The 24,084-nt window shown below is 43.6% G+C and overlaps 1 protein-coding gene across 1 annotated transcript in view; it reads left to right on the forward strand.

The window, feature by feature from the left end:
* The window catches only part of LOC126335971 (uncharacterized), a 119,121-nt gene that overhangs the window by 30,543 nt on the left and 64,494 nt on the right, over positions 1-24,084 (forward strand). The window contains exons 3-4 of the mRNA XM_049999449.1: positions 14,425-14,556; positions 20,849-20,951. Of these exons, the coding sequence (XP_049855406.1) occupies positions 14,425-14,556; positions 20,849-20,951 (235 nt within the window). The remainder of the gene's footprint in view (positions 1-14,424; positions 14,557-20,848; positions 20,952-24,084) is intronic.

Here is a 24,084-nt window from a genome sequence, read left to right on the forward strand (position 1 = left end):
ATCTGTTTAGCAAGAGTAATAGAAGGCAGATTTCAGACTACCTAACAGATCAAAACGATAGTTTCTGTTCCGACACTGACAATGTTGAGTGTTTATGGAAAAAGTTCAAGGCAATCGTAAAATGCGTTTTAGACAGGTACGTGCCGAGTAAAACTGTGAGGGACGGGAAAGACCCACCGTGGTACAACAACAAAGTTAGGAAACTACTGCGAAAGCAAAGAGAGCTTCACTCCAAGTTTAAACGCAGCCAAAACCTCACAGACAAACAGAAGCTAAACGATGTCAAAGTTAGCGTAAGGAGGGCTATGTGTGAAGCGTTCAGTGAATTCGAAAGTAAAATTCTATGTTCCGACTTGACAGAAAATCCTAGGAAGTTCTGGTCTTACGTTAAATCAGTAAGTGGCTCGAAACAGCATATCCAGACACTCCGGGATGATGATGGCATTGAAACAGAGGATGACAAGCGTAAAGCTGAAATACTAAACGCCTTTTTCCAAAGCTGTTTCACAGAGGAAGACCGCACTCCAGTTCCTTCTCTAAATCCTCGCACAAACGAAAAAATGGCCGACATCGAAATAAGTGTCCAAGGAATAGAAAAGCAACTGGAATCACTCAACAGAGGAAAGTCCACTGGACCTGACGGGATACCAATTCGATTCTACACAGAGTACGCAAAAGAACTTGCCCCTCTTCTAACAGCTGTGTACCGCAAGTCTCTAGAGGAATGGAAGGTTCCAAATGATTGGAAAAGAGCACAGGTAGTCCCAGGCTTCAAGAAGGGTCGTCGAGCAGATGCGCAAAACTATAGACCTATATCTCTGACTTCGATCTGTTGTAGAATTTTATAACATGTTTTTTGCTCGCGTATCATGTCGTTTTTGGAAACCCAGAATCGACTCTGTAGAAATCAACATGAATTCCGGAGCGATCGTGTGAGACCCAACTCGCTTTATTTGTTCATGAGACCCAGAAAATATCAGATACAGGCTCCCAGGTAGATGCTATTTTTCTTGACTTCCGGAAGGCGTTCGATACAGTTTCACACTGTCGCCTGATAAACATAGTAAGAGCCTACGGAATATCAGACCAGATGTGTGACTGGATTGAAGAGTTTTTATCAAACAGAACACAGCATGTTGTTATCAAACAGAACACAGCATGTTGTTATCAAGTTAAAGTAACCTCTGGCGTGCCACAAGGGAGTGTTATGGGACCATTGCTTTTCACAATATATATAAATAACCTAGTAGATAGTGTCGGAAGTTCCATGCGGCTTTTCGCGGATGATACTGTAGTATACAGAGAAGTTGCAGCATTAGAAAATTGTAGCGAAATGCAGGAAGATCTGCAGCGGATAGGCACTTGGTGCAGGGAGTGGCAACTGACCCTTAACATAGACAAATGTAATGTATTGCGAATACATAGAAAGAAGTATCCTTTAAAATATGATTATATGATAGCGGAACAAACACTGGTAGCAGTTACTTCTGTAAAATATCTGGGAGTATGCGTGCGGAACGATTTGAAGTGGAATGATCATATAAAATTAATTGTTGGTAAGGCGGGTACCAGGTTGAGATTCATTGGGGGAGTCCTTAGAAAATGTAGTCCATCAACAAAGGAGGTGGCTTACAAAACACTCGTTCGACCTATACTTGAGTATTGCTCATCAGTGTGGGATCCGTACCAGATCGGGTTGACGGAGGAGATAGAGAAGATCCACAGGGTTATTTGGTAACCGTGATAGCGTTACGGAGATGTTTAACAAACTCAAGTGGCAGACTCTGCAAGAGAGGCGCTCTGCATCGCGGTGTAGCTTGCTCGCCAGGTTTCGAGAGAGTGCGTTTCTGGATGAGGTATCGAATATATTGCTTCCCCCTACTGATACCTCCCGAGGAGATCACGAATGTAAAATTAGAGAGATCAGAGCGCGCACGGAGGCTTTGAGACAGTCGTTCTTCCCGCGAGCCATACGCGACTGGAACAGGAAAGGGAGGTAATGGCAGTGGCACGTAAAGTGCCCTCCGCCACACACCGTTGGGTGGCTTGCGGACTATAAATGTAGATGTAGATGTAGTGGAGGTCATCAGCGTAGAACTTAGAACTAATTAAACCTAACTAACCTAAGGACATCACACACAGTCTTGCCCGAGGCAGGATTCGAACCTGCGACCGTAGCCGTCTCGCGGTTCCAAACTGTAGCACCTAGAACCGCACGGCCACTCCGGCCAGCTTTAATGGGATGTTGAGACACTGTCACACCGGCACTTGCCAAACTTGACTATTCATGAACTCTTGGTATAGAGTCGCAGGGCCATGCATCGACTTGTCCGTACTTATTATCATCCAAGTTCAGTTCAGTATGAAACCCAGTCTGTTTAGACTTATTGTGCCTACCAGCGGTTACAGCTCTGTGTAGGGGAAAGTGGCCCAAAACTACACAAGGAGGTAAAACGACATAGTGATCGTTGTTTTAAGTGTGTCATGGGACAGGATTGTAAACTTTGGTTTAATTCGCTGCTTGTGATGATTATACATCATCTACCAGCCATTTAACTATGCCTGCTTCCATTTGATTGAATGATATAAGTGAAAGGTTTCGCGTAGACAACGAAACAAATATGGTTCTTCAGTTTCTCTCATCATATCAATTGCTGAATGATATACTGGCGTACTCCCGGTTTATGGTGTCCAATAAGCACAATATTTCGGGACTCAGACCTACTGCCATTGTCAGATGTGCTGACGAACTGACCTGGGAGCGCATCGCGACTTACATTTCATCCACACCTCGGACACGTCATATAGGGTGCGCGTCCGAGGGCATGTGTTGACGTAAGAAGCAACGATTGCTTCAGCTACTGTGTCGAGCAACCCCAACTGTAGTGGTATGGTTGCAGCCACTCTGTCTGCCCTGGCCACTACCTGGTGAGCTTTCTGTCTTCGTAATTAGACTCTGTGATATTTGTAAAGTCTTGCTGAGATTATAGGTACAGTCCGCGTTTATGCGTTGTCCCTGGCGCATATTTCGATAACTCCTCTGATGACGTTACCCAGTACTTCGGCGTTTGTGCAAAATCTTCGTGCCTTGGCACTGTCTCGTACAGACAGAGCTCTGCGACTGCTGACTTGTTAGGATACATTAGTCGAGTACGTCACTGGCGTTCTCGACACTAATCTTCGTTGATGCATGCTATTTCCGTTTATCCAATGTACACTACTGGCCATTAAAATTGCTACACCACGAAGATGACGTGCTACAGACGCGAAATTCAACCAACAGGAAGAAGATGCTGTGATATGCAAATGATTAGCTTTTCAGAGCACTCACACAAGGTTGGCGCCGGTGGCGACACCTACAGCATACTGACATGAGGAAAGTTTCCAACCGACTTCTCATACACAAACAGCAGCTCACCGGCGTTGCCTGGTGAAACGTTGTTGTGATGCCTCGTGTAAGGAGGAGAAATGCATACCATCACGTTTCCGAATTTGATAAAGGTCGGATTGTAGCCAATTGCGATTGCGGTTTATCGTATCGCGACACTGCTGCTCCCGTTGGTCGAGATCCAATGACTGTTAGCAGAAAATGGAATCGGTGGGTTCAGGAGGGTAATACGGAACGCCGTGCTGGATCCCAACGGCCTCGTATTACTAGCAGTCGAGATGACAGGCATCTTATCCGAATGGCTGTAACGGATTGTGCACCCACGTCTAGATCCCTGAGGCAACAAATAGGGACGTTTGCAATCACACGATCATCGAAATATTCATTCAGGAAATTAAAGACGTCGGCTGTGCGATGTGGCCGGGCACCATCTTGCATAAACCACGAGGTGTTCGCAGTGTCGTCTAAGGCAGTTTGTACCGCCACAAATTCCCGAAGAATGTCCAGATAGCGTGATGCAGTAATCGTTTCGGATCTGAAAAATGGGCCAATGATTCCTTTGGAAGAAATGGCGGCCCAGACCAGTACTTTTTGAGGATACAGGGACGATAGGACTGCAACATGGGGCTTTTCGGTTCCCCATATGCGCCAGTTCTGTTTATTGACGAAGCCGTCCAGCTAAAAATAAGCTTCGTCAGTAAACCAAATGCTGCCCACATGCATATCGCCGTCATCAATCCTGTGCACTATATCGTTAGCGAATGTCTCTCGTGCAGCAATGGTAGCGGCGCTGAGGGGTTGCCGTGTTTGAATTTTGTATGGATAGAGGTGTAAACTCTGGCGCATGAGACGATACGTGGACGTTGGCGTCATTTGGACCGCAGCTGCAACACGGCGAACGGAAACCCGAGGCCGCTGTTGGATCACCTGCTGCACTAGCTGCGCGTTGCCCTCTGTGCTTGCCGTACGCAGTCGCCCTACCTTTCCAGCACGTTCATCCGTCACGTTCCTAGTCCATTGAAATTTTTCAAACAGATCCTTTATTGTATCGCTTTTCGGTCCTTTGGTTACATTAAACCTCCGTTGAAAACTTCGTCTTGTTGCAACAACACTTTGTTCTAGGCGGTGGAATTCCAACACCAGAAAAATCCTCTGTTCTAAGGAATAAACCATGTTGTCCACAGCACACTTGCACGTTGTGAACAGCACACGCTTACAGCAGAAAGACGACGTACAGAATGGCGCACCCACAGACTGCGTTGTCTTCTATATCTTCACATCACTTGCAGCGCCATCTGTTGTTGAAAACTGTAACTACTGTAATTTCGAAAGTTTGTCCGCCTGAAAATGTACTGTTGTCCCAAGCATATTGCAACAAACGGTGTATTTCTATAGCTGCTCGTTTAGTTTTTATTGCCGTTTCAAATATACATTTTTGAAACACCCTGTACGTTCAAGCATTCATTTCCCTCTCACAACATTTTGATTGTGGGCCTGTTAGTTTACGACTTTATGAACAAAGACTACGTTTGTGGTGCAGAGAATAATATGTCACAGGTGTCGTTTTGTCGTTTTGTTGTGGTTCCGTACACGCCATATCGATTGTTTGAATGCGGTATTTCTGCTTACAGATAGATATTTACAATTAAAACAGTAGCTTACAACAGTAACTTACAATTAAAACAGCAACTTACAACCGTCCCTCTCAAATCCGTTTTGGAGGCAGTGGTGAAGAGGTTCAAACGGACTTCAAAACAAATCGTCTTGGAATGAAAGAAATTTAAAATTTGCCATTTCTCAGGTTAGAAATAGTGATGTCAGGCGGTGTAAGGCCTCTTTGACATATAAATCGCTTCAGGTATCGTTAAGAGAATTTTTATGCATCAAGGAAAGAAGTAGATGGATGAACGCTCATAACAGATAAATGGCTCTGAGCACTATGGGACTTAACTTTTGAGGTCATCAGTACCCTAGGACTTTGAATTACTGAAACCTAACTAACCTACGGTCATCACACACATCCTTGCCCGAGGCAAGATTCGAACCTGTGACCGTAGTGGTCGCGCGGTTCCAGACTGAAGCGCCTAGAACCGCTCGGCCACTCTGGCCGGCCTAAAACGTCCCATCAAGACTTTAAGGTTCTAGAACTAACAACAAAAGCTTATCCAGAGACTGTGCAGAAACAAAATTTCGATAACTTTCTCCAAATACTTCCTGACCAAATCTGCAAGCACTGGAGAGAAAAGAATTTCAGAAAAGAGATGAACTTAGTAAATCCAAACGAACATTTGTGAGGCGACGTATGGCGATCGTTTCACCACAGTATGAAGCAAAATGATCGGTTTGTACTGATGTTGAAAAAGTTGCAGCGAGTGTTTGCTATTGGGCTTAATTCTGCGCAGCAATTGGTAGAGACGCACAAACGCATGAGCTGTTCAGAATGCAAATTGCCACGAAAACTGTGTTGAAGTTATACGCAAACGAGATAAGATAATGATCGTCTCGTTATTTTCATTGAAAGGGGCAGTAAAATGAAAACGAGACTTATGGGGAAGAAATAAGTAAACACTTCGCTATTTCAAAAATAATCGTCGTAACTCTTAACACATCTACATCTACATCTACATGACTACTCTGCAATTCACATTTAAGTGCTTGGCAGAGGGTTCATCGAACCACAATCATACTATCTCTCTACTATTCCACTCCCGAACAGCGAGCGGGAAAAACGAACACCTAAACCTTTCTGTTCGAGCTCTGATTTCTCTTATTTTATTTTGATGATCATTCCTACCTATGTAGGTTGGGCTCAACAAAATATGTTCGCATTCGGAAGAGAAAGTTGGTGACTGAAATTTCGTAAAAAGGTCTCGCCGCGACGAAAAACGTCTATGCTGTAATGACTTCCATCCCAACTCGTGTATCATATCTGCCACACTCTCTCCCCTATAACGCGATAATACAAAACGAGCTGCCCTTTTTTGCACCCTTTCGATGTCCTCCGTCAATCCCACCTGGTAAGGATCCCACACCGCGCAGCAATATTCTAACAGAGGACGAACGAGTGTAGTGTAAGCTGTCTCTTTAGTGGACTTGTTGCATCTTCTAAGTGTCCTGCCAATGAAACGCAACCCTTGGTTCGCCTTCCCGACAATATTATCTATGTGGTCCTTCCAACTGAAGTTGTTCGTAATTTTAACACCCAGGTACTTAGTTGAATTGACAGCCTTGAGAATTGTACTATTTATCGAGTAATCGAATTCCAACGGATTTCTTTTGGAACTCATGTGGATCATCTCACACTTTTCGTTATTTAGCGTCAACTGCCACCTGACACACCATACAGCAATCTTTTCTAAATCGCTTTGCAGCTGATACTGGTCTTCGGATGACCTTACTAGACGGTAAATTACAGCATCATCTGCGAACAGTCTAAGAGAACTGCTCAGATTGTCACCCAGGTCATTTATATAGATCAGGAACAGTAGAGTTCCCAGGACGCTTCCCTGGGGTTTTCCACTATGATAAAAGAAGGTCAATGCCTTTGCGGAAGAATGTTTGCTGTTGTCTACGGAACCATGGTTGTACCAAGGCGTGCATCTCTTCGTCCGAAGCAAATCGCCGGCTATAAATATTTTTCTTCGGGGCTGCAAAGATATGGAAATCAGATGGGAGAGATCAGGACGACATCGAGCACGTGTAAGGTCTTCCCAGAAAAATTTGTGCAGCATAATAGGAACAACCTTCACAACATGTGAACGGGCCCAGAAGAAAGGCATTCGCGGCCGTCAATTTGCTTCGAACGCCTGGGTACAATCACGGCTCCGCAGGAAGTCACAGACATTTTCCCACGACATTGTCTCACAATGGGGTTAATGTATGAACAGTTATGGTGGCTGCTTTTGTGATAATAAACTGTTTACTTACTTTTTTCCATGTGTCTCGTTCTCATTTCACTGGTGCTTATACTATCCAAGAACTTAACACCGACGAAATCTGAAATACAAGTTTTTCAAATTTTACAATGTTAATGTAGGCACTCATAAGATACTATCAACTCTTGTTAATGTGCATTCGGACATCGTTAGCACCATTGTCTTAATTTTTAATTCAGACGTTATTTGATGTATGTTTATACTAATGATTTAATAGTGAAACCTCTTTGCTAAGAGGAAATACGTGTCTTTTTCCATACTGGGTAGTCCAGAATGAGTAAGTGAAAGAATTTTCGAAACTGTGAGTTTTGAAGTTGCGAACTGAGACTGAAGGGTGAGCTACGTATCAAAGAGGGGGAATTGACTGAGCTAATAGTCATATCAGCGTTTGTAAGACATAGATACAAGAAATACTGTAAGTACACTGTTTAGAATTTTGTTTGCCACAGTATCACCCTGCCATTCTTAAATACGACAAGCATCAAATTAATATTGCTAACTGCACGCAAATTACTTTACCTGTCCTTTTCATATGAAATACTAACACAGACTGTCACACAGTTGTTGAAATCAATACTTGATTTCACCTGTGAATGGCAAAAAACTGTGACTGTCAGCTCCACTTTACAGAATGCGTATTCTCATGAAATGGTCTTTATTTCACTCTCACGTGACTTCGATGTAGGTTTCAAAGTTCAGCACGGGAGAGATAGGGCATACGCTATTTCTTTGTATCTATGGTCTAAGTATCGAAAACAACACATGGTGACTATGTTGTACGAAATGAAAAGAACCTCCATTACCTGTCGAAAATAAGCTTCAGAAATTTTGCACTTAGACGTGGGAGTTCGTATTGCTTTATGGATGATCATGTTTATTTATACTGCATACTGTTGCGGCACAACGGTTTAGGATGGGGAAAGTTAGTTTTGTGCAATATTCTGAACACAAGTTACAGCCAGGTGTGGGCTGGATTGCAGTGAGTTACGCATACCAACAGTTGCGAAGTAGAACAGAGGCCACAGGGCCATCAAATTGCTGAAAGAGTATACGTAGTGGTCCTGCATGTCGCAAACCACAGGCAGAAGTTGCCCACTGGCCAACCTAGCGTGTTATGAGTACGTGACTCAAAGTGGCGCATATGGCAAAACACAGGCGCACAGTGTCTTAGCTTCCAACACACGCCAGAGGCATCCCGAGGCGAGGGCCACAGATTCAGACGCCGGATCGTGGGCGCTTGTTGTCGCCACGATCTCAGCCACGCCGGTGAGAAGCACGCAGCTAGCCACCTATGGCTCACACCAAGAGGTGCTGAGTCGGCAAGGTCACAGACCGCTGAGTCAACTGCCGGCATCCTGACGACGAAGCAACTCAGCATACAAGGCCAACACACAGTGTGTGCACGGGTCGCTGAGGAGGCCCATTCCACGCCAAGTTGTTTCGCAGACAGAGAAGTGGTGCCCTCATCATTGCAGGACCCAGTGGTGCAGACCCAGGGGAACGTGGCACTGTAGTTGGAAACAATAAATCACTTGGAAAGCTTGGATGAGTCTTAATACGGTGCTTATACCTCTTCCCACTACATTTGGTCATCCTGATACGTTCGGTAGCAGAAATTCCCATTACAATACTGATGAAAAGGGAGCATAAGCGCAGTAAATCCACATGTGGAATCATTCTAGTGACGAGACTGGCTGCAGAAGTGGATATCCAGTGACAGGAGCGACCCTGACAAAGGTACGATTGTTATGGCCCGATACATGGGAACCAACACAACGAGAACAGTGAGCCTGGTCAGCTGTTCGCACGCTACTGTCGTCAGCGTCAATAGAAAGTAGTTGTAGGACAGCGATACCGTGAGCAGCCGGCCACTTGTTGGGCCATCCACGCCTCATCACTGAACATGGAGGTCAGGCGCTGACCCGCTCTGTGGAGCAGAGCAGGTAGCGATCTGTGGCAGATCTGGCGACAGGCTACCGTGCTTGTGCAGGCTCGTGTTTCGGAGCACACCGTTCAGTGCATGCTATCGAACATGGGGTTCCACAGTAGACGACCCCTACATGTTGCAATACTGACTGTATGACCCCGTCGATTACGACTGCAGTGCGCACAGGTTAATCGAGTTTCGACCGTGGACCAATGCAAACGTGTCACTAGGTTGGATGAATGGTGTTCCTTGTTGCAGCAGCTTTATGGTCGTAACTGGGTTTATATCATGCAGGTGCACGGCTCCGCAAATGATGCACCATAACACAGACGCGAGCCACGGGGATGGGGTTTGGCGGCGGGGAGACTGTATTAGGAGGAGGGGAGACTGTATTATATTACGCTGTAAGAGCAATTAACACGGACCTCTGTAGGACCTGTGGGAGCAATGGAATGCACCATGACGGCTGTGGACTACGTGAACGTTGTTGCGCACCATGTGCATCCCATCACACTTGATGTCGTCCGTGATGGCGGTGGCCAGCAGGATAACTTATAACACTATTTGTTTATGGCTCATCCAAATTTTTAAATTTTTTTGCTTTAAAATTTTCGCATATTGGTACTACATTTTCTGTATATGTAAAGTAAAGTGTGCTACAATAGAGGCTGAAATTCTTTGCATTGTATGTGAGTAATGTATGTAAAATACTATGTAAATACTTTATTACGTTAAATAATTTTCTGATGACATTTTGTATTTAAAAATATTTGTGTGTATAAAACGTTCATGTTGATGTAAATTTGACAATTATAAGAAATGGTCAAGCTTAGGAACAATGTAAGAAATAGGTGTTATGTAAAAGCATGTGTGCTTTTGTTTGAAACGGAATGGCTGTGGGGAGAGGAAAAGGTGGCAAGAGCGAATTGGCGCGCTACCTAGAGCAAGCGAGCGCGGGAAGTAAGTCACACAGTCAGTAGGCACCAGTGATTGAGACAACACACTTGCTTACAAATTTGCACAAAATTGCCTCGGATGAAGACTGCAAACGGCTTACGGCAAAGGTGCGAGTTGTTGGGGGATTATATGTAAAATTGAACGACGCCAAGAAGACAAAATTGAGCCCATACAGCAAGTTACTTGCGGGCCGTACTGTGGGAATATAGCCACTATAATTCTTTGCCAAGCCTACAGTCACCAGATAAGATTTTTTTCCTATTTTACTTTTGTACAGCCTGAAACATTAATTTAAAATTTGTTTTAATAATTATTCTTGAACTTTGAAGAAACTGGTTCACCCTGTTATTTCATCCTCACCATACACCTATATCGGGCTCCTTCGGGGGGGGGGGGGGGGGGGTTGATTAATCCGAGTATCCCGTTTTACGAACTTATGAAGCGCCAAGTTAATATAAAGAGGCAACATTTAAATAGTTTCTGTGTAAATAGTGAGAAAGTTTTCTTAACTATTGCAAAGTGTTATAGTCAAAGTTTGTTTACGTACTCGTAAAATTCATCAGAGTGAAGCCAAGTTCCTAGAATCTGTTAAATAACTATACAGAGTTAGTTCAAAGAGTAATAAGATTTGAAAGTAAATTCTAGTAAGAAGTAGGTTTTCTTGAAGTGAAATGCTCAGTATAGAAAGTGTGTGTTTCACTATCTAAGTATTTTAGTATTTAAATTTATTGATTATGGAAGGCGCTTTTCTAAAGGTCCCGTCCAGCCAAATGTTTTTTAGCTTCCTTGAAGTTCTTTACTGGGCGTTTTCTATTTGAAAAACGTAATGTGTAAGGGTGTAGTCCAACATTGTTTACGTGTAGTAATGTATATTTGAAGAAGCACCTTAAACAGTAGCAAGAAAGTAGGCAAAATTCGTACTTCTACTTTTCAATATTTCACTGTGTCATTGCCTGGGTAGGCTGACGACCGTTAGTACATATTTTAAACCACTAACCGTTAGTACATATTTTAAACCACTAAATGAACTTGGAGCTGATTTGTTCTAGCTTCACTATAATACTATTCATACTGTGTTTGTAACTGCTGGGTAAGACCTTAGGAAAAGAATTGAAGTCTCATTTACTGATCCATTAGACACAACACACGGTCAAATCCTGTAAGAAGGGTAATTCTGTTGATTAACTTTTTCTATTAACAGGATTATCCTCGCATAGCGTACTTTATTTGGAACCTAAACTAAATTTTAGTAAGAGGGTTATACATGACAACATATGGACAGGGTTTTCTGTTATTTAGGTAAAAGCATACTAAACTACAATAGTAGTTGTAGGGTTATAAGCTATGTCATAGGGCCAAAATCGTGCTGCAATGGTTGCACGGCCATGATAGTGAACTGACGTTGAGGACTTGGTCACTAAATTCACCTGATATGAATCCGATGGAACACATGTGGGACGCTATTGGACTCTAGCGCCCCGCCTACGAAGCAACTGTAATCTTCGGGAACTGCGTGAGCTGTGCGTATACAGCTGGTGGCACACACCTCCGGAAACCCATCAAGGACTTGTCGAATGCTTGTCACAAAGGATCGCTGCTTTACCCATAGACTGGGAAGTTACAAAGCTCACACCAACATTCAAGAAAGGCGATAGGAGTAATCCATTAAATTACAGGTCCATATCATTAGCGTCGAAATGCAGCGGGATTTTAGAACGGATATTGTGTTCCAGCGTTACGAATTACTTCAAAGACAACGGACTGCCGACACACAGTCAACAACCATTTAGAAAACACCGTTCTAGTGAAACACAACTAGCTCTTTACTCTGACAAAATGTTGAGTGCTGTTCACAAAGGATTTCAAATTGATTCCGCATTTCTAGATTTCCAGAAGGCTTTTGACACTGTAGCTCACAAGCGGCTTGGAATCAGATTGTGTGGTTATGGAATGGAATATCGTCTCAGTTATGTGAATGGATTCGTGATCTCCTGTCAGAGAGGCCACAGTTCGTAGTAACTGACAGAAAGTCATCGAGTAAAACAAAAGTCATTTCTGGCGTTGCGTAAGGTAGTGTTATACGTCCTTTGCTGTTCGTTAGCTATATAAACGATTTAAGAGACAATCTGAGCAGCTGTCTTAGGTTGTTAGCAGATGACGCTGTCGTTTATGGACTAGTAAAATCATCAGAAGATCAAAAAAAATTGCAAAACGATTTAGAAAATATATCAGTATGATGCGAAAATTGGCAGTTGATCCTAAATACTGAAACTTGTGAGATCATCTACGTGAGTGCTGAAAAGGAATCCGTTAAACTTCAGTTACAGGATTAAGCAGTCTAATCTAAAAGCCGTAAATTCGACTAAATACCTGGGAATTACAATTACTAAGAACTTAAATTTAAAAGAACATAGAAAATGTTGAACATGTTGTGAGGACGGCGTGGCAAAGACTGCGTTTTATTGGCAGAACACTTAGAAAATGCAACAGAGCTACTAAAGAGACTGCCTAAACTACGCTTGTCTGGCTGGTCCCGGTGGAGGTTCGAGTCCTCCTTCGGGCATGATAGTGTATGTTTGTCCTTAGGATAATTTAGGTTAAATAGTGTATCAGCTTAGGGACTGATGAGCTGAGCAGCGAAGTCTCATAAGATTTCACACAGATTTTTACTACGCTTGTCCATGCTTAACATATAGGGTTAACGGAGTACACCAAGAATGCTCAAAGAAGGACAGCACGTTTTGTAATATCGCGAAATAGGACAGAGAGTGTCACTGGAATGATCAGGATTTAGGGTGGACATCATTAAACCAAAGGCGCTTTTCGCTGCGGCGGAATCTTCTCAAGAATGTCTATCACCATCTTTCTCCTGCGAGTCCAAAAATATTTGGTTGTCGCCGACCTACATAAAGAAAAACGATCATCATGATAAAATAAGGAAAATCAGAGCTCGTACGGAAAGACACAGGTGTTCGTTTTTTTTCAACTGGTTGTTGGAAATTAGAATAATACAGAATTATTGTAAGGTTGGTTCGGTGAACCCTCTCCCAGGCACTTAAGTGCGACTTATCCACGTAGATGTAGACAGCGTTCGAAAGACAGACAAATACGCTGTTACTCAGGCCGTCGTAATGTTTTGGCTACAGTGTACAGAAAGCAGGTGGAAGTTATAAGAGTCGAGGGGCACGAAAGGGAAGCAGTGGTAGGGAATGGAGTGAGACAGGGTTGTAGCTTATCCCCGATGCTATTCAATCTGTATATTGAGCAAGCAGTAAAGGAAACAAAAGAAAAGTTCGGGGTAGGTATTAAAATCCATGGTGAAGAAATAAAACCTTTGAGGTTTGTCGATGACTATTGCAATTCTGTCAGAGACAGCAAATGACTTGGAAGACAGTTGAACGGAATGGACAGTGTCTTGATAGGAGGGTATAAGATGAACACCAAGAAAAGCAAAACGAGGATAATGGAATGTAGTCGAATTAAGTCCGGTAATGCCGAGGGAATTAGATTAGGAAATGAGACACTTAAAGTACTAAAGGGGTTTTACTATTTAGGGAGCAAAATAACTGATGATGGTCGAAGTAGAGAGGATATAAAATGTAGACTGGGAATGGCAAGGAAAGCGTTTCTGAAGAAGAAAAATTTGTTAACATCGAGTATAGATCTAAATGTCAGGAAGTCGTTTCTGAAAGTATTTGTATGGAGTGTAGCCATGTATGGAAGCGAAACGTGGACGATAAATAGTTTAGACAAGAAGACAATAGAAGCTTTCGAAATGTGCTGCTACAGAAGAATGCTGAAGATTAGATGGGTAGATCACATAACTGATAAGGAGGTATTGAATAGAATTTGGAAGAAGAGGAGCTTGTGGCACAACTTGACTAGAAGAAGGGATCGGTTGGTAGGACATGTTCTGAGACATCGAGGGATCATCAATTTAGTACTAGCGGGCAGCGTGGAGGGTAAAAATCGTAGAGGGAGACCAAGAGATGAATACACTAAACAGATTCAAAAGGATGTAGGCTGCAGTAGGTACTGGGAGATGAAGAAGCTTTCACAGGATAGAGTAGCTTGGAAAGCTGCATCAAACCAGTCTCTGGACTGAAGACCACAACACCAACAACAACAGTGTACTTGCTCTAGAATTTAGTATAATAGGTCTGTAAACAACAACACGAGGCCAGTGTCTGGGTCAGGGCTGAGGTTTTGCTTTGCAGGTGAGCCTGCTGGTAACGCAGGGCCTGGCGCTGGTGTGGGGCCGCGCCGGCCTGGCCGCCGTGTCGCTCAACGTGTGCGTCATGACGACCATCGCTGCCGGCATCTGCAAGGCGGCCGCCTTCCTCTGGCAGGTGAGCGCCGCGGCGGCTCCCGTTGGCGCAGCGCTGGCCACATGTTCACAGTGTACAATAGGAGAATGTGAAGGATATTTAAGGACCGATTAGACAGAGGTTTTGCACTAACTGAAGACATTGAAAGTTACATGTCAAATGGCATTTTCAGTTTTTCGAAAGTTTAATTTTCTATACCTCTTCAATATGTCTTTGCCGATTACTTGCAATGGTGCTCTGTGACCAGTACCGATATATAGGGTTTCTCTTCCAAGAGTCGTAAAGTGCAGTTTTTCTGGTGATTCGGGAGATATTTTCAAATTCGTTTTTGCAATGTTCGTAGGGTTCATGTCTGGAGAACATGCTGGCCACTCTAGTCGGAAGATGTCGTGATCCTGAAGGAAGTCATTCACAAGATGTGCACTATTGGCCGCAAGTTGTAGTTAACAGAGACGAGTGCCTCGCCATTATGCTGCCGATATGGTTGCACTATCGGTCGGAGGATGGCACTCACGCATCGTACAGCCGTTACGGTGCCTTCTTGACCACCAGCAATGTAGGTCGACCCTACATAATGCCACCCCAAAACAGCAGGGAAGATGGCGGCGATGACGTCATCCAAGATGGCGGCATGTAGACTTGGCAACAGTGCATGACGTCATCCAAGATGGTGGTTTTTGGCGGGAAAATAGGCCTATTGTGCTATGTCCACTAACCTAACCTTCAGAAAAAAGGCGGGAATTTTGAATTTTGGCGGGAAAATAGACCAATTGGGCTATGTCCACTAACCTAAGCCTCCAGAAAAAATAAGCGCAAAATTCAAATTCCAACAGGATAATGCATGCAAAACCATACTTGTCTTTATTATTATTAATTACTATTCATTATCGTTTATTAACATTCATTATCATTAATTATCATTCATTATCATTTATTATTACTTATGTTCATTTATTATTATTTATTATTATTATTGGCCTACCTCCACTAACATAGAAAAGCGCACCAAATTCAATCATTTATTATTATTTATTCAATACGCCTGGTTTTGGCGGGGAGAAAGCCAATTCCGATGCAACCATAACAAAAAATTGGTCACAAGTTCAAATTCCAGCACGATAATCGGTCACACATACTAAATAGTCCACCTCATCCTACCAAGTTTTAATTTTTTCGCGGCCACTTATTGTTTCACTCGTAAGCTATGAAAATCGCGTCCAGTAATAATAATAAACTGCACTTCCACTAATCTAAGTCAACTCCTGTGAATTCGTGGGAAAAGGACTGAAGTCTTTATTTCAAACAGTACAGTCATCACTTGTTCTCCAACGTACTTAGTACACATCTTCGAGATCGCAGCAGCATCCACTGTGCTGGCTACGAAGTCCGGAGTCCAACTGTGTGTTATGTCATATCTCAGCCACCCGAGGACGTCGCCTTGACGTCCACCAGGTTTGAATTTTCGCGGTCACTTATGCTTCCGCCGCTAAATTATTAAAATCGCGCCACTTGTACTTGGTTGGTTCAAATGGCTCTGAGGAGTATGGGACTTAACATCTGAGGTTATCAGTCCCCTAGAACTTAGAACTACTTTAACCTAACTAACCTAAGGACATCACATACATACATGCCGGAAGCAGGATTCGAACCTGCGACCGTAGCGGTCGCGCGGTTCCAGACTGAAGCGCCTAGAACTGCTCGGCCACACTGGCCAGCGTCACTTGTACTAACCTAAGTCACAAGGTGGGTAATTGACTCTTTATTTCAGGCATGACGGTCATGCAGGTGTGTCCCAACTGACTTCGAGATGGTCACACCACGAACTCCATGGCCCAAATGGTTTAGTTCACGTCGTCGCCAGCAGAGGAACCTACCCCCCCTCCCCCCTACCCCCGGCCCCACCGGTCGGCGATAGCCCACGCGCGCCGCAGGTCCAACCAGCAAGCCACCGCTAACGCCAAAGGCGCCAAACAAAGTACTGCTCTTTCAGCAGGACGTGTAGGTTTGTGTTCCTTTAGGAGCTAAATGGTTTTTAAAGAGGAATTTTAGTGCCCATTCGATTGGGCAGTCCAAAATAAAACTAGTGCGACATTTGTTTTATCGGTATGGATTAAGAGGGACAGTAAAGCATGACGAAAATACTTAAAATTTTGTACACACATAAAAAAAAGTTTTGCATCACTCCGGTTCCCAGAACTTCTGAAGATAGACGTTGACTGTGGATATTGTATCACAGACACAGTCCCTTTAACTGTTCAGAGATGTCACTAAACTCACCCAGAGATGTAAACAACCATGCATGAGCAGCGCCTATTAGACGGAAGGGGTCCGATAGCCGATCGGTTCCAGTCATTCCACCAGGAAGAAGGTACACGGCTCGTGTTGTCTGTAGCTCAAATATGCTTACACGGTCAATACCGCGGTTCGATCGCGTCCGCATTGCTACTTTGTGCCAGAAAGGGCTCTCAACAAGGGAAGTTGACACGTCCTCTTAGAACAATAATACAAGACTGTGCTTAAAGTGACACACTATATTTTTAGCGCAACGCAATCTGACTTTCAAAAATTCTTACACAAGAATGGCCCTGACTAACATTAACCTATACCTTTCACAAATCACTTACCTCACCAAAAATCTTCGTTACTCGAACTACTGCAATACAGCGAGCGCCACTACTGCCAGCTAAATAAAAGATTCAAACTACAGAAGGCACTAACTACTGATAGGCATAGTTAGCGAATGAAATATTTTAATAGAGGACAAACAATGTATTTACCTTAATATCATAAAAAGTCATAATGTTTATAGCAGTTCATGACATCCAGTCTTACAGATTTCAAAACTCCGCCATCTCTCTCCACACATCCACCACTGCTGGCAGCTCACTTCCAACTGCGCAACGCTACGCGCTGTTAACATCCAGCTGCCCAACACTACAATGGCAGACAACAATGGAAAGTAGCCACAGACTGCGCACAGCACAGCCAGTGATTTTTCATACACAGCGCTATGTGGCGTTTCCAATATGAAAACCTAAACAGCCTACTTAAACTCACCCAGAGATGTAAACAACCATGCATGAGCAGCGCCTATTAGACGGAAGGGGTCCGATAGCCGATCGGTTACAGTCATTCCACCATGAAGAAGGTACACGGCTCGTGTTGTCTGTAGCTCAAACATGTTTAGACGGTCAATACCGCGGTTCGATCGTGTCCGCATTGCTACTTTGTGCCAGAAAGGGCTCTCAACAAGGGAAGTGTCCAGGCGTCTCGGAGTGAACCAAAGCGATGTTGTTCGGACATGTAGGAGGTACAGAGAAACAGGAACTGTCGATGACATGCCTCGCTCAGACCGTCCAAGGGCTACCTACTACTGCAGTGGATGACCGGTACCTAGGGACTATGGCTCAGAGAAACCCTGACAGCAACGCCACTATGTTGCATAATACTTTTTGTGCAGCCACAGGACGCCATGTTACGACTCAAAGTGTGCTCAATAGGCTGCATGATGCGCAACTTCACTCCCGACGTTCATGGCGAGGTCCATCTTTACAACCACACGGCGAGGACCATCTTTACAACCACGGCACCATGCAGCGTGGTACAGTTGGCCCAACAATATGCCAAATGGACCGCTCAGGATTTGCATCACGTTCTCTTCACCACTGAGTGTCGCATATGCCTTCAACCAGATATGCTGGACGCCTTAGTCACACTGTCCAGCGAGTGCAGCAAGATGGAAGTTTACTGCTGTGGGGCCGACGTACGCTCCTGGTGGTCATGGAAGGCGCCATAATGGCTGTACGATACGTGCATGCTACTGTCCGACCGATAGTGCAACCCATATCGGCAGCATATGCCGAGGCATTCGTTTTCATGGACGACAATTGGCTCCCCATCGTGCACATCTTGTGAATGATTTCCTTCAGGACAATGACATCGCTCGACTAGAGTGGCCAGCATGTTCTCCAGACATGAATCCTAGCGAACATGCCTGGGGTAGATTTAAAAGGGCTGTTTACGGATGATGTGACCCACCAATCACTCTGAGGGATCTACCCCGAATCGTCGTTTTGGAGTGGGACAATCTAGATCAACATTGCCTTGATGAACTTGTGGATAGTATGCCACGACGAATACAGGCATGCATCAATGCAAGAGCACGTGCTACTGGGTATTAGAGGTACCGGAGTGTACTGCAATCTGGACCACCAACTATGACGGTCTCGGTGTATGGAGGTACAACGCGCAATGTGTGGTTTTCATGAGGAATAAAAAGGGCGGAAATGATGTTTATGTTGATCTCTATTTCAATTTTCTGTACAGGTTCCGGCACTCTCGGACCCGAGGTGATGCAAAACTTTTTTTCATGGGTGTACTTGTGGGGATCCACAGCCTCCTGACGCTTAATAAACGTAAACATGGTGCGTAGTAGGCTGTTGTGCTATGTTTATTTAACCGTGCGATTACCTAATTTGGACTAAGAGTCACTGCAAGCACATTTGTAACAAGTGTATTTAATGTCATTTTCAAATCACTCTCAATTAAGAGTGATTTGAAAACAGTAGCAGTATTCCGTCATTTTACTTGTAATTACGAGTGATTTGAAAATGACATGAATTACAGATGTTACAAATGTGCTTGCAGTGACGCTCAGTCGAAGTCAGCTAATCGCACGATTAAATAAACAGCGCATTACAGCCCACTGTGGACCATGTTTACGTTTATGACGAAAATCCGGTGCTGCGACAGCAACTACTGAGCGGCACTGCTGCGTGGAGGTTGCAGTCAGTGCTGGCCTCGACGTTGCGTCGCTGCTAGAGTGTTCTTCATTCTTCGAGTTTTACTGTCCCTGTTAACACATATCGATGAAACAAATATCACACTACACTACTTTTGGGCAGCCCGATCGAAGTGGCATGTAAAATTCTGCTTCAAAATCCATTTTGCTCCTAATGGGAAAGAAAGCTACACGTTCTTTCGGAAGACCGCGTCGCATGAAAGACCTAATGAGCAGAACTTTGTCTCAGCTGTCTCCAGCTATACGTAGCAAAAACAAAATTGCAAATATCTGCCGAATCATCAGAGAACGTGCGCCTGACAAATCTTAGAAGAGACACCCTATATATAGTATAATTTCTTTGACTTCTCTCTGAGATGTCTTAGCGGAGACATAGCCACCTTTGATCGCATCTGGACGCTATCAGCCAACCACCGCGTGGCAGTTAAGTGTGCATGTTCGCGGACCGCTTTGGAAGACACTCATTCCCTGAGGCTTGGACCCATGTCAGATGCGACGGCCGTGGATCGATAGAATTAGTGAGAACGTTACATTTATTCAGAGCTGTTGAGCACAGAGAAGATTCTGTTATTATATGATATGTGTGGTGCTTGTATCCCACAGCTTATTTTTCATTTCGGATGCTAAACTTACGATGTAGTGTGAAAGTGAACTGATATTCAGGCGTGTGCTACTAAAAAGATTGCAAATGTTTGTGCTTTCACAGGTTTGTGGCTGGCTACAGGATCGTGTCCTTGGCCGTGCGGTTCTAGGCGTTTCAGTCTGGAATCGCGTGACCGCTACGGTCGCAGGTTCGAATCCTGCCTCGGGCATGGATGTGTGTGATGTCCTTAGGTTAGTTAGGTTTAAGTAGTTCTACGTTCTAGGGTACTGATGACCACAGATTTTAAGTCCGATAGTGCTCAGAGCCATTTGATTCATTTGATCGTGTCTTTGACATTCAGCCAAAGCATTACGCAATCCATTTCGTCACACTCTCCTTCAATTTAGTTCATTATGTGTTTTTCTTGGAACTGTGCATACCTTTGTGTTTGCTGCAATTTTCGACTTCTATTCCACATGTATCTTGGATGCCAAGTGTGTGCATCCTTCATTTGCTTAGTTTGAAGTCAATACACAATGTAGTGATTCACTTGCGATTGTTAAGGCAGTTTGGGTTATAGGAGTAATTTGTTGATACTTTATTGAGAATTTGAAATTTTCTTTGGCACATATACCTGCAACCAGGCTACAGGATAAGGTCCCTAGTATGAGTTGTTGCAGTGCCTACATGACCAACCGGCCTCTTCATTCAGCACAAAGACAGTTCTTTCCAGTAAAAGACGGTGACAAGGTACAGTTTCAGCCCTCTGCTGGAAGTACCCACACCACAGAATAGCCAATAGGGAATCGTAAGAGAAGGGTCGCGTGTTTGCTAGTGACCATGATCTGGGGACCACAGGACCCTGAAGTCTCTCTCTTGGTGTCCAGCTTTGAGACAGAACGGAGGCTGTCTTGTTTTCTGGCTTTCAGGCGGAGCACATGGCCTCGTGCCGGCTGCCTCCACCCGTGCCACCTCCAATGGGCCACGTGGTGCAACGGGAACAGTTTTCTGAGTGGCAACCGGAATCTGAGAGTCAGACGGAACTATCTTTCCGATTGACTTGTTAACCAAGAATGATGTCTAGATTGACTCGAAGCACATGTGAAATGGGCCTTTGCAAGGCTGACACTGTGAATGGAAAAGTAAGTCTAACAATTCGTTTAGACAATGTCGGGCTAAAAGAAGTCATAATTTTAAGTCCAACATTGCTGGCCAATATACAGGAGGTAACTGATGATTCATTCGACACGAGGAATACAGTTTGAGAAGAATAAGAAGCAGAAATCATTGACAAAGGTATGCTTACACCATCACACCACCCATTAGAGATCTACTGCAGGAGAAATTCTCACATCTCTCTAATCCTCACACCTCATCTGTAGTAACGACGACTAAGAAGTCTGACTCTGGCGAGAAAACTTATTATTTTTATGTTGACATATGAGCAGTGAACAGGGCAGCTACTCCCAATGTATATCTGCTGCTTGTATCGATAGAACACTTGATAGGTTTGGAACTTGCAGGTATTCACTGCTTTAGATGTGAAATCAGGTTATCATCAGATACATGTCGTGCCACAAGATAGGCTGGAAACAGCATTCATTGTACCCTCAGGACTGTGTAAATTTCTTAGGGTGCCTTTCCATTTGAGGAACATATCCATCAAATTCTAGCAGTTTGCAGATCTGTTAAAGGGGCTGGATCTAAACACGTTGTGGTCTGCCTCGGTGATATATTTGTTTTCTTGTGTACAATAGAGGAACATGCTGAATGGCTACAAAAACATATTGACAGACTGTAAGGGCATAGTTAAGTTTTAAGTTAGAAATAGTTCTTCTGCAGAGCCTCGTGTTCAGTACCTGGACCACATTATCAGTTCAGCTGGTGTGAAACCAGACCGCAATTATCAGAGGCGGTTGACAATTCCTGTGAAGGAACTGCAGTCATTGCTCAGGCTGGCCAATTAACATTGTGCGTTTTTCAGAGATTATGCTTCTGTGGCCAACCCTTGACCAAGCTGTTATAAAAAGTGGTACCTTTTGAATGGACTGCAGAATGTGAGTCAGCAATGCAGTAGTTTAAGGATGTATTCATATATACTCCTTTGTAACGTATCCTGGTTTTAAAAGACGATTCAGTCTGTCTTGTGATGCTAGCGTTTGTGTGTGTGTGTGTTTCTCAATGTAATTACGATTTGGATAATCACAGTATGTGCCTAAGAGAGCGAGTTAGCGCAGCTACCCTTGAGCGCGTTTTCGACGAGACGGTGAAATATTTGGGTTTACGGGATTTGCGGCATTCCCCAAATGTGACATGGCTCTTAGTATGCTACCTGCCCCGGAAGATGAAGAAAGTGTCACCCAAGCACTCAAGTAACTGTTCATCGGCATCCAACCGATATGATACAAATTTCAAATTTAAATTAGTGTTCTACCACTTACCGAGGCAGTCATCTGGCTTTGATTAGTACATTTTATAGTCCTCCACCCTTCCTGCCTACTTCCAGTTCTACAAGTCTGCAGACAATGCATCCATCTCTCCTGATCTTCAAGAGTAAATTCTCGCACCTTATTTACATATACAACAAACGGATCCATAACCTGACATTTATATGATCTTAGTACTTGCGGCGGGGCGGGTTTAGTATGCGGCGTACTTGTTTGATCACTGTCTCTCGTCGTACGGTGCACTACCGAAGTTCCACCTACCTCAGTACGGCGTCTGATCACCAGCCCCTTTCTCTGCATATGTAGATACTGACCACACGATGTTAAACGCAGCAAAAAAAAAAAAAAAAAAAAAAAAAAAAAAAAAAAAAAAAAAAAACACCGTCAATACTTACGTTTGCAAAGTCCGCGTAAACTCTGGAAGCAAGCTATCCTGTAATGCCTCATAGCAAATTTCGGGTGGAAGGCGATTGCTTCATCTCTCTAGAAAGTTGTCAAAATTCAGCAAATGAGTTCTTTTTTTAGGTTCAAAATAAACACTTGCCATCAGCCCGTATTTAAATAACGAATAATATCACTGTCCTCAGCTCACAGTTCAGACAACTCAGTAACACGCAAGACAGCCAGAGATGCACTTAAGTCTGAGCCGAATTACTAAGCAAGTGACAGTCATTGCTCTGCTACAATATACGAGTTTCACATTCGGTCCTTTTCAGTGAATTGCTAATAAAGAAACTGCTCACCAACTATTCCATAAACGGGTATGAAACATGTCACGCGGAATTCTACAAAGGCCGAAAGTTCACACGCGTTTATCTATCCAACAGATCACTCCACGAAGCTCAGATATTCACAATCTGTCCGTAAATGCAACTGCTTTCACGGCAGTACAACCCGAACGCGAGAAACCAGTAACTTCATTTTACTCATAATGTAGACGGACACGTCCAACGTGACCTGCAAGTCCGATAACTAGCCAGCGACTCCTGTTCAGTCTGCTTCTCTCCCAGTATAACTACGTACTTAGCAGTGCGCGGGAACTGCTTAACTCTGATTGGTTGATCAAAATGACCAGCCAATCAGAACTATCCTTCGAGATCATTCTCGCGCCAAAACTGTCCTACGCCAATCACTATTCCCAGTTGCATTTCCGTCATTTCAATATGCAAATATTAATATCATGTATAACAAAACCAAACGAAAGGAAAACTAAACTTGAAATAACTTTAGAAAACTATTACTCTGTAAACAGCTCTTCTGGCTGCCTCCTTACAAAAGGAAGTACACTTAGACATATATCATCAGGAATGTGGGTAAAACACAACTTTACCACGACACAGTTACGCAATGGTGTTACATGAGATAATGTTGAATTTTTTTGTATGTCCCACATACACACTCTCACTCATTCTCATTTACTCACACAACAACGCATTAAATAAATATTGATCCTTTCTGAATTTTATATTACGAAAAATGCCAAATAGTTAACGTTTTGAAATATGAAACTCTAAACAAATTGACCTAACGTGCTGTGAGCTTCATTAATGATTCCACGTGATACTAAAAGACAAATTGTTATGATTCCTAACTGACTTTAATCTTACAAGTGTCGGTTTGGGGGGTTTTAGTTAATTTTCTCTAACTCTGAAAGTATGCCAGCTAGAAAGCTAAGATTTTTACATTATCTTCTTTTTGATAACTAAGGTCAGTATATT

The sequence above is a fragment of the Schistocerca gregaria genome, chromosome 2 (assembly GCF_023897955.1).
Source record: "Schistocerca gregaria isolate iqSchGreg1 chromosome 2, iqSchGreg1.2, whole genome shotgun sequence".
Taxonomy (NCBI): Eukaryota; Metazoa; Arthropoda; class Insecta; order Orthoptera; family Acrididae; genus Schistocerca; species Schistocerca gregaria.